Below are 12,008 nucleotides of genomic sequence, written 5' to 3'. Positions count from 1 at the left end.
ACCAGAGTTCAAATCTTACTGGCTACGTAAGAAATAACTTCATATTCCTGCAGTGTTGCTTCATGCATAAAAAGGGCTCATACTGTGGACCTCACAGGGGTTTTGTCAGGGCCAGATCTGACCGTATGTCACATAATAGGTGCTCAGCAAATACTTTGTGTTTCTGCCAGTTCCTGTTGTTTTTTGTGGGCCAAAATAATTGACACAGTATGATATCATTAGCTGACTTTATTTAGGTTGTGTTTTACTTCATGTTAGTCAAGACTCTTGATTATAGGTAACAATAATCACATCATATTGTGTTAAGCAAAAAAAAAAAAAAAAAAAAGAGGCTCACTTTGAGGAAAGTCTGGCCATGGCGGGATCCGCGTCTGCAGATAGAATACAAAGACTCAATATTACTTCTTCTCCTCTTGGCTTTTCCCCCTCTGGCATGGCTCCATTTTCAGACAAATCCTACCCTTCTGGAGGCGAGATGGCTTCTAGCATTAACGGGCTTATACCCTATCCTCTTGGGAACCCCAGGGGAACACTAGAAATTGTAACCTTCTCAGCCATTAGGAGAAAAGGCCCAGATCTGGGTTTGCTGGCTCCGATTGGGTCACATGTCATCACTGATCCAGCCATCACGAATGGGAGCTACGATGCTGTGGTTGGCCCAGCCTGTGCCATAAACTCACCCCTGGAGCTGGGGGCAGAGTCACTTCTACCACAACTGAGTAACTCAGATTGAAGGATTTCCCAAACAAAAGGAAAGGGCTGTTACCGGGGAGAAAAAGAAGATAGCAGGTAGACAAAACCGATGTCCGCTCCAGCCCAATAAACCATGGCAAACCACTGACATTTCACATGTTACACATCAGTTATGAGAAGAATAAAAACACAGTGATCACGAGATGGACTCAGGGCCCCTTAAAATCTGCCTTTGGACTCGTTGGCCACATCCCTGCATACTCTGCTATATTCTGTATTTCCCAAGTCACGTGTTTAAACGCCCCTGTAATTTTGCCCAATCTCTGTCTGGAATTCTCTACCTAATTCTCTACCTCCTGATGTCCTAGGCATCCTTCAAGATCTGTCTTAGGGGCGCCTGGGTGGCGCAGTCGGTTAAGTGTCCGACTTCAGCCAGGTCACGATCTCGCAGTCCGTGAGTTCGAGCCCCGCGTCAGGCTCTGGGCTGATGGCTCGGAGCCTGGAGCCTGTTTCCGATTCTGTGTCTCCCTCTCTCTCTGCCCCTCCCCCGTTCATGCTCTGTCTCTCTCTCTGTCCCAAAAATAAATAAACGTTGAAAGATCTGTCTTAAAAGTCACTTCTTGGGACGCCTGGGTGGCTCAGTCGGTTAGGCGGCTGACTTCAGCTCAGGTTGTGATCTCACGGTCTGTGGGTTCGAGCCCCGGGTCGGGCTCTGTGCTGACAGCTCAGAGCCTGGAGCCTGCTTCCGATTCTGTGTCTCCCTCTCTCTCTGCCCCTCCCCTGCATGCTCTCTGTCTCTTTCTCAAATAATAAACATTAAAGAAAAAAAATTTTTTTTAAAAGTCACTTCTTCTGAGGTGTCCCTTACTTCAGTCCATCCTCCTCTTCCCTGCTCTCCAGGGACATAATTCCTCCTTTCTGATTCCATCACATGAAAACAGCAACCGAATGACCACATTTCCACATTAGGCTGTAGAGTGAAGCAGTTCTAGGACCCAGGACCACTGTATGCTAATCCCATAACCTTGGGAAGTTTATGGACTTTCATATGCAAATGGGAATAATACGCCTTATTTTCCAAGGCCCATTTGTCAATGCACATAAAGTATCTAGTTAGTGTGCTCAACTAGTGTTCTCTTCGTTTATTTCCTCATCTAAAAAAAGCAGAGCATCCCTTACGTTACAATTCATGGGCTATGTGTCTGTCTCCCATGGTACACGGTGGGCACCACGCGATCAGAGACCATGTGGTATTTTTCTCTGTATTTCTGCAACCTGGTACAGTGTCTTGCACACTGGAGAACCCCCGACAAAATGTTGTGAAAGGAAGGAATAAAAGAAGAAATCCAACTTCAGCGCGACTGTGGTAGATTGGACAACCCGAATAATTGTCTCGACTAAGACAAGTAAAGGTTACATTTTTGGAAGATGTATTAAAGTATCACAGAACTGATATAAAAAGAAAGCATCCGCATATTTGCAGGAACCGGGAGCCCTGGAAGGTGAATGCCAGAGCTACACTTGGCCTGAGGGTTTTTATTGAGCTCCGAATCCCTTGAGCCCCTGTTTTGACTGAGTGTTACGCAGAGGACAGGAGCTATATCCCGGGGCCTGCCCCGAGTGAGCTTATAATAGGAGACTCCTGTATAACGTCAGGACCTCAAAGGATTATGTCCACATAGAATGAATGAGACTCTGCCCATAGTTTAAAATGCTGTATTGTGTTCTTATAAATGTGTTATAAAAGGCTAGATCTCAAATGTTACGAACATGATAAATTTTTTTTTCCAAAAATAAATGTGACAACAGGGGGGAAAAAAAGACATTTCTGGTGATATTAATGACACATGAGAAAGCACAGAGTTGGCATAAAATCAAAACCATGCCTTGAGAAGTGGGTAGACTGGATTTGGAGTCTAGCAAAAAAAAAAAAAAAAAAAAAAAAAAGTAAAAAAAAAAAAAACAGGAGAGGAAGACAAGTTGAAGTTAATAAGAGAGTTAAAGGAGAGCCCTGAATAGGGGGCTGAAAGCTGTTTTCACGCAATTATGGACTGCCCACGAGGAGTCACTATAGATTTGAGGATTAGGCCGTGAAGAAAACAGTGCAAAGAAGATTATGCTGAGTAATCTGTACATAACGCGCAGGCCGTGAAAGCACAGAGGGAGTCGCTGGGTCCATTAATGGCTCTTTGCAGTACTTGTTTCAATAGCATAAAATGCTTAGTCAAGGAGACTGGGCAGGAAAACAGAAAATTTTGAGAAGAAAAAGACAATGGCGTGTCTTTCTATACTCCTATGCAAATAGGCCTCTTGTAAAAAAACGAACAAACTAAAAAAAAGTATTGCTTCTTGGGGATGAAAACAAAATTAACAAAGCCTAAACCCCAGGGAGCCGAAACGTGTCCCTTTTGACCCTGGTGCTGGCTGAAGGGAAAAAAAAAAAGAAAAGATTCCCATGAGCTGATCGTCTTGCCCACCTGCAGTTCAAATCCCCACTACTATGTGTGTGGTCCAGAGGAAACCCAATTTAGTGTAATGTGTATCACCTTGTGAGCCCTCCCAGATCACTGCTGGAAGCACACAAAATCCTCTTTGACGCAGCCTCCTTCCATCCTAGGTTTCAAGTAATTCCCCAATGTATCCTTTTAAAAATTAACAGTTCATAGGCCACAATTACTAAACACACAAGCAAACAAGTCACGGTGATCGGAGACCAGCAGAACAACAGACAACAGGAACCAACCTGAAAGATAGTACAGATATGAGAGTTGTTAAATACAAAACATCATAGTATATTTTAAAAAGTAAAAAGAATAGGAACAGGGAACAAACAGAATTGATAGAGATAAACAGTAATTTGATAAAGTGATATAGAAAGGGAGTGATATCAGATTAGACACGGGTGAAAAGGAAATTAAGGAACTAGGAGATACATTCAGAGAAATTATCCCAACATAGTCCGTAGGGAATGATAGGAAAGAATGAGACAGAGGATAAGAATCCTCAAGGATAAAAGAAAAAATCTTAAAAGTAACATCAAGTCAGAGTTCTACAAAGGGGCCTTAGAAAGAGTTGAAAGTGGAAAAAGTAAAAAGATAATGTCTCATCATTTTCTAGAATTGTGGAAAGATAATCAGTTTGTAGATGAAGAAGCCCCAAAGTTCTCAAGCAGGATAAATAAAAGAACACACCTAGTTAGATCTTAAAGAAACTGAAGAATAAGAAAATATCTTCAAATATCTTCAAAGCAAACAAAGAAAAAGGTCAGTCACCCAGAAAGAAACAAGCAGGCTGACTGCTGAGTTCTCAACAAGAGTGTGTAACTTGAATACAGTGCAGCCGAAGGATCCTGAGTGTCTGTCTAGAATTGTGCAGCCCGTGCAAATGCAGGTCAACAGTGAAAGAAAAATTAAGGTATTTTCAGACAAAAAGAGACTTTTATCACCAAATGAAATCTCTAAAGGAGATTCTAAAGCATATACTTCAGGCAGAAGGAAGATAATCCTGGATAGAGAATTTTGGATGCAAGAAAAAAGCTGACCAAAAATATCAACTGAAAAAAAAAACACCAAGAATATAAAACTGGAGAGAGGGGAAAAAATACTGAACATTAATAGCACATACTTCGAGAAGGTAACTCACAATTAAAGCAGTCTAAGGTTTTTAATTGTAGTATTAATTTACGTTAGCCTTAGAAGAGCATAGCTAGGATATATTCATCAAAAGATACCAGAGTGAAAAGGCAAGACGCAGAGTAGAAGAGGTTATTTGATACACAGATATCTAGAGAGAGAGAGAGAGAGAGAGATCTGTACATATAGATATATGACAAAGGACTCAGATGGAATATATAAAGCTTCTGTGAACGTCACTGTATCCAGAAAAAAAAAAAATCAAGGGCACCTGGGTGACTCAGTCGGTTAAGCACCCAACTCTTGATTTTGGCTCAGGTCGTGATTTCACAGTTTGTGAGTTTCAGCCCCATGCTGACAGCGCACAGCCCGCTTGGGATTCTTTCTTTCCCTCTTTCTCTGCCCCTTCCCCCATTTGCACATGCGTTCATGGCCCCCTCTCTCTCAAAATAAATAAATAAACTTAAGAAGAATAGAAATCAGAAAAATGAAATTAGGAAATGCTTGAACAGGTACTTCACTCGAAGATATTCAAAAAGTAAATACATAATAAAGAGCTCTTCATTAAGTCGTGGGGAAATGGAAATGAAACCTACAATGGGGTATCGCTACCTGCCCACCCCAAATGGCTAAAGTAAAAAAGACTAGGGGCACCTGGGTGGCTCAGTCGGTTAAGCGTCAGACTTTGGCTCAGGTCATGATCTCACGGTGTGTGAGTTTGAGCCCCGTGTCGGGTTCTGTGCTGAGAGCCTGGAGCCTGTTTCGGATTCTGTGTCTCCCTCTCTCTGACCCTCCCCTGTTCATGCTCTGTCTCTCTCTGTCTCAAAAATAAATAAACGTTAAAAAAATTTAAAAAAAAAATAAAGTAAAAAAGACTAAAAATACCAAGTGTTCGTGAAGCTGTGGAGCAGCTAGAACTCTCCTACACTTGCTGGGACTGTGAACTGGGGTACTCACCTTGGAAAACCATCTGGCAGTCAGTATCTATTAAAGTCCGGCGTATGCCTATGACAGGCAACGCCGTGCCTGTTCTTGTACCAATAGAAATGCATCCTTCAGTCTACCAAGACAGATACAAGACGTTCATAGCAGAACTTTTTATAACAGCCTCACACTGGAAACTGTCCACGTGTCCATCTAAAGTACAATGAATAAATGTAGTGTATTCACACAATGGAATAGTTACGGGAAGGAACAAATTACAACTATATGCAACAACACAGATGAATGTCACGGAGTATTGAAGTAGGCGACACCAAAGAAAACATTCTGAATGATTCCATTAATAAAAGTTCAGAAACAAGCAGAATTTACTTCATGTGTTAGGCGTTAACGATGGTGGCTACCCTTGTGAGAAGGAATGACGACCAGAACCGAGCGTGGGAGGGGCTCGGGGGGGGCACTGGCAGTGTTAGGTTTTTGAAATACGTGCTCCATGCATGACTATGTTCAACTTGGGAAAAACCATTGAGCTGTACTCTTAGGATGTGTGCTTTTTCCTGTGTGTTAGAAGTAAAATTGAAAACATACTCGGGTAACTTCTAAGCAAATGGAAACTTCCAAACAAATAGAAAAGAAAAAAGAATAAAGAGAAGAAATCTCAGTCAAGAAAGAGGAGGATGAAGGGGAAGAAAAAAGAACAAATAACAAGTATGTAATGAGATACTGGATAGAAAATTTAAAATATCAGTACACTGTAACTAAAAATTCAGTACAGAAAACACTTCTGTTAGAAGACCTATCCGTTCAAATCATTTAATATTAAAAAATATTGGAGTGCCTTTTATGGTCCAGGGGCTGGGGGTATAGTAGTAGGCAAAACTGATAAAAATTCCTATCCTCACAGAGGTCGCATTCTAATCAGAGGAGACAGATCATAAATATATAAACAATAAAATATCCACTATATGGAATGGCAGTAAATGTTACAGGGAAAAAGATAAGGCAAGGAAAGAGAATCAGGAAAGCCAAGGAGAGGTAGAAGTGGGATTTTTTAAGTAGTCATAGGTGACTTCAAAGCTGTAACGTAGATGAGGAGAGCCATGTGTATCTAGGATAAATGTTCCGGGGGAGAGGGGAGAAGGAGTGCCAATATCCTGGGGCAGGAGCCTACCGGGTGTGGGGGCAGAGCAGCCAGGAGGGGTGTGGCTGGAGCAGAGTGTAGTAGGAGATGAGGTCAGAGACATGACAAGGGGCCGGATAGCGTGGGGGCTTCTATAGACCATTGCAAGAACTTTGACATTTACGTTGACAGGTTTTTAAGAACAAATGACAGGCTGTGAGCACAAGAACAGAGTGATCTGATTGCATTTAAAGAATTATCCTGGCTGCTGTCGTGAAAGAAGAAATGCGAAGGGATCAATCAGGGGCCTGTTAGGAGCATGTGGTACTAACGTGAGAGAGAAAGGACGGGAGCTTGGAGGAGCGGGCGGGGTAGACTTGTTGAGCCGTGCTTGGATTCAGGATAGAATCTGCAAGTAGAGAAGAGAATCAAGGACGTCTTCCTGTTTGGGACCCGAACGACAGAAAGGACGAGCTGCCACTGTTTACTTAGCTGGGACCGACCTCAGGAAATGCAGATTTGCAGAGAAGAAACCTTGAGTTTGGTTTGGAACATAATGTATTTAGACAACCAAATGGGAGTGACGTGAAGGGTGAGGGAGAATCTAGAATTTGTGAAAGATGTCTAAGTGAGAGATGTAAATTTGGGAGCTGTCTGTGTTTTTAAGAGGAAGCCATAAACTTTTTTTTTTTTTCAACGTTTATTTATTTTTGGGACAGAGAGAGACAGAGCATGAACGGGGGGAGGGGCAGAGAGAGAGGGAGACACAGAATCGGAAACAGGCTCCAGGCTCTGAGCCATCAGCCCAGAGCCTGACACGGGGCTCGAACTCATGGAGCGCGAGATCGTGACCTGGCTGAAGTCGGACGCCCAACCGACTGCGCCACCCAGGCGCCCCAGGAAGCCATAAACTTTAACATTTGCCGCAGCCAAAAGGAAGGATTAAAAAAAGAAAAAAAGCGGTCTTGAACTAGGAGTTAGGCACCTGTGTGTGCAGCATCTTTGTTTTGTGCTGGGAGAAACTTGCTGCTAACCTCTTATGGAAAAGCAGCACGTGACGGCTCTAGGAGCTGACGTGCCTGAGACAGTTTGGGGTTCGAACATGCTGACTTCTTACCAGGGGTTAAAATTTCGTTACTTGGTTCGTTTAATTGACACAAGTCCGTTTGCTTCTTGCTTATTTCTCAGATGTATCACTTCTTCTTTCTGATTAACAGTTCATGTGTGAAAATGGTTCTGAATCACCCGTACTCGAAATATCAAACTATGCCAACTGATAAAAATATGACAGTTTTATGATTATGACAAGTGTATAGCTCTGTGAAATCAGCACCTGCAGTTAACAGGGCTCGCTACTTGCGCCCACAATCCCCGTACATTTTTCAACCTGGCACCCCATCTTCTGGCTAATTCCATCACTAAGGAGTAAGGAAATGCTAATGTGCTCGCTCAGTCAACTGGTCTAAGAAATTTGAAGAGAAAAGTGCCACACAACTGGATAAGATCATCTAAATTTCAAGAGAGAGTGGGGCACCTGGGTGGCTCAGTCGGTAAAACATCCCACTTCAGCTCAGGTCATGATCTCAAAGTTGGTGAGTTTGAGACCCGCATCAGGCTCAGTGCTGACAGCTCAGAGCTTGGAGCCTGCTTCGGATTCTATGTCTGTCTGTCTGTCTGTCTGTCTCTCTCTCTCTCTCTCCCTCTTCCTCTCCCTCTCTCTCTGCCCTTCCCCCACTCGCTCTCATGCTCTCCCTCTCAAAAATAAACATTAAAGGGGTGCCTGGGTGGCTCAGTTGGTTAAGCCTCCGACTTCGGCTCAGGTCATGATCTCGCGGTTTGTGAGTTCAAGCCCCGCGTCGGGCTCTGTGCCGACAGTTCAGAGCCTGGAGCCTGCTTCGGATTCTGTGTCTCCCTCTCCCTCTGCCCCTCCCCTGCTCACGCTCTGACTCTCTCTGTCTTTCAATAATAAATAAACGTTTAAAAAAAATTAAAAAAAATAAACATTAAAAAAAAATTTATGAAGAGAGAGAAGCCCCAGGGCTGTACCTGGAGGATATCACCATCTGAGGTCTGAGATTAGAGAAGAGCCATCAGAGAAGAGGGAGGAGTTACTGGTCACTAGGTAACGAGCACCTTTCATGAATACGTATTCATCCTTGCCACACTCACTTAAGAGTCCGTGTTTTTATTATCCCAACTTCAGAGAACCATAACTGAGTCTCTGCAAGGCAAAATGGTTTGAAGAAACACACACATCAAGATTGTAATCCAGTTTTAGTTGATGAAATCTGCCTTTCCTATTCTTGCCTCCACTGCCACAACATGTGCGAATGCATTTATGCTAGTAGCACTTGATGAGCTATTCTTCCAGGACTTTCCCTGTTTTCTTTATAGGTGGGTATGTGGAGGCCTTGGAGGTCACTCAAGAAATGCCAGGCCAGGGGGCCTGGAAGCCTCGCTCCATCTCAGAGGAGACATACGACGATGTTGAGTGCCCCAGCAGAGGGAGGTAAGTGCATCTCAGCCCTTCAGCAGTGTGGTAAGACTTTAAAGGTGCAACACAACAGGTTAATGGTCTCTGCGTTACTTCTCCCCACAGGACAAGGTCAGATTTCTCTAGCTCATTTGCTTCAGATGATGGTAAGTATAAGAAGACGTTTGCAAATGTGGGTAGGGGGGCGCCTGGGTGGCTCAGTCGGTTGAGAGCCCGACTTCGACTCAGGTTATGATCTCACGGTGTGTGGGTTCAAGCCCCGCATGGGGCTCTGTGCTGACAGCTCAGAGCCTGGAGCCTGCCTTGGATTCTCTGTCTCCCTCTTCCTCTGCCCCTCCCCCATTCACACACTGTCTCTCTGTCTCTCTCAAAAATAAACATTAAAAAAAAATTAAACTTGAAAATCCTCCCATACAGGGTAGCCTTCAATTGTATCTGTGTATCTTAAGCTGATGTATTAGGCTAGGCTAAAGCCATGCTAAGAAGGGGAAGATTATTCAGGATGCTTTGGTTCCCCTTTATTGCCCCAACATCCAACACAGCATGTGATGTTTATAGACTCTGAATGTTATATACAAAATATGCAAAGGAAGAGGGTAGAAGGATGGAATCTGTTGATAAACCTGCTTTCTTTGACTATATCAGATCAGATTTAGGATCAGGGGAGAAGCAAATATGAATTTTCATTTTGTACCTACTTTTATAGGGGTTTAATTATTTTTATCATATGCCTGAGGGACCTGGGTGGCTCAGGTGATTAAGCGTCTGACACGTGGTTTTGGCTCAGGTCATGATCTCACGGTTCATGAGATCAAGCCCTGTGTTGGGCTCTGTGCTAACAGCACGGAGTCTGCTTGGGGTTCTCTGTCCCTTTCTCTCCAAATAAATAAATAAACTTTGAAAGAAAATGTGGCTCAGTCTGTTGAGCATCCAACATAAGCTCAGGTCATGATCTCCCTTCGAGCCCCCCATCAGGCTCTGTGCTGACAACTCAGAGCCTAGAGCCTGCTTAGATTTCTGTCTCCCTCTCTGCCCCTCTCCTGCTTGCTCTCTCTCTCTCTCTCAAATATAAATAAACATTAAAAAATATTTTTAAAAACGTGCCTAATGTGAAAGTGTACCTAGCACATGATAGGTATCCAATAATTTCTGGTGAAATATGAATTTGAGCTATTGTCATTGTAATACATGAAAACAGTTCTTTTAATTCCAGAAGAAAATAGTGAAGAAGTGTATGAAGAGGTCTACAAAACAAAAGGCAACTACCCAAAAATAGAGTGAGTTCCTCTCTTTCTTAGCATTGTAGCTAATAGTATTGATGCTGTAGGAAAATAAGACTTTAAGAAGTAGTCGTCTTCCTTTGACTGTGTCATCCTTAGGATTTGCATCATGAGTAGAGAGAAGCTACTTTAATCTGCAATTGTGATGAATAAGAGACTTGGGATTGTGTACAGTCATATGCTAGAATCTTTAATCATATTGCTTTTCTCTCTTAAGAAAACGCCCATCTCTCCAAGTAGGGAACTGTAATATCGTGTTAGGAATTAAGTCCAAAGGGAGAAGTAAATAGTAATAAAACTCGCTTCGGCCCTATCATAGCATTTGCGGAAAGAAATCACTGGTCATGACTTAATTTGTGTCTTTGCAAGTTAAGAAGACTGTCTCTGGCATTTAGACTTAATTTAATATCTAAGAATTCAGTGTTATCGGGAATATTTGTTCAAATGGGCCTTATTCGTCAACTTCAGTTACTGAGGGCACATTGTGGAAATGAAAACAGCAACGGTCAAAAGCAAGAAGTTCAAGGGTTGGAGGGAGGAGTAGTGTTCCATGCTGGGTGGGATGGTGTGGATGTATCATTCCCTCTCCAGCTCCCCTAAAAAAACCCAAGAGCATATTTGGAAGAATTTTAATCATTAACTGGGCAATAAATGTACCACCATTGTTGTAATATCAGTCAGTCAATTAAAAGTTGGTGACATGGATTTCAGGAGCCACAATTGCTGTATTTCCAGTATAGTTTGTAAACTATTCTTTCCCTAAGTCATCTTCTCTGAAAGGAAGCTCTTGCTTCACATGTACGAAATAGAGACCATTCGCGGTGGATGAAGCTTGTACTGAAGTATAATTCCCTTCGTAGCTGACTGGTGTGTGTTACTTCATATTGGCATCTAAACAAATAAGACTAGCACAGAGGTTGATGAGGCATTTGCTCTCGCTTCCTGGAGTGGGACGTGTTCTGGAATGAGCCTCTTCCTTCTCTAGTACTCTCTCAAATGCCATGTTGTTTGTATCCTCTGATTCCTCTTAGCTTAGACGGAAAAGAAGCACTTAAAAGACTGCAGAAATTCTTGAAGAAAGAAAAGAACAGATTTAAAATGAAGAAAAACAAGTTGAAAGAAAATGTAAGGTAAAAAGTCTTTGGCGGTTGTTTTTGTTCCCCCCCCCCCATGGGGGAACTCGCAGTGTCAGCCTTGTGGCTCTGCCTCCTAGTCTCAGAAACGGTGCAGGAGGTATCAGAAACCAAAGCCAAAGGCCTGCTTATCACCTGCCTCTTCTTTCCAATTTGTGAATGAACCACACCCACAGCTAGTAATAAGAAGGTGACAACATCCGTTTGGAAAAAAAAAAAAAATGATGAAACAGGGTTGTAAACAAGGGTAGAGAGGAAAGCCTAAGCAAAGTCCAGAAAGTAATTTTGTTGCCATATATCCCTGTTATCACTGGCCATTGTGTCATATATCCCTGTTATCACCGGCCATTGTGTTATTAATTACGTCCTTGTATATTTTCTTGGCCCTGCGAGTTTCAGTGTTTTACCTGTCTACACTTCTGTATTCTAATTTGCATCTCTAGAGAGAAGTAATGTGTAGACAGGGGAGATGAACTTTGCAGCTGACTGGTTCATATATCTCAAGGTGTTAGACCTGGAAAGGGCCCTCCAAGATCTCCGCGCTAATTACCAGTGGTTGAGAAGGTTACACATTCGCCAGCAGTATGGGAGGCCTGGATTCTGGATGCTAGTTACAGCTTTGTCGTTTACTCAGTGTGCAGTTGTGGGCAAATCATGCCCCAGCCCATGTTTCCTCTTGCCTACAAGAGAGGGAGGGTGGGCAGTTTCTGCAGG

General features: G+C 42.9%; 1 protein-coding gene across 6 annotated transcripts in view; it reads left to right on the top strand.

The window, feature by feature from the left end:
• The window catches only part of FYB2 (FYN binding protein 2), a 129,893-nt gene that overhangs the window by 93,371 nt on the left and 24,514 nt on the right, over window positions 1-12,008 (top strand). For 5 of the 6 annotated variants that reach the window (XM_045035903.1, XM_045035900.1, XM_045035899.1 and 2 more), the window contains exons 10-13: window positions 8,782-8,896; window positions 8,987-9,027; window positions 10,080-10,158; window positions 11,193-11,291. In XM_045035903.1, coding sequence (XP_044891838.1) covers window positions 8,782-8,896; window positions 8,987-9,027; window positions 10,080-10,158; window positions 11,193-11,291 — 334 coding nt within the window. The remainder of the gene's footprint in view (window positions 1-8,781; window positions 8,897-8,986; window positions 9,028-10,079; window positions 10,159-11,192; window positions 11,292-12,008) is intronic. The other variant, XM_045035901.1, reaches the window with a different exon arrangement.

The sequence above is a fragment of the Felis catus genome, chromosome C1, assembly GCF_018350175.1.
Source record: "Felis catus isolate Fca126 chromosome C1, F.catus_Fca126_mat1.0, whole genome shotgun sequence".
NCBI classification, from domain to species: Eukaryota; Metazoa; Chordata; class Mammalia; order Carnivora; family Felidae; genus Felis; species Felis catus.
The sequence above is the reverse complement of the archived record's forward strand: the minus strand, read 5'-3'. Positions and strand labels throughout refer to the sequence as shown.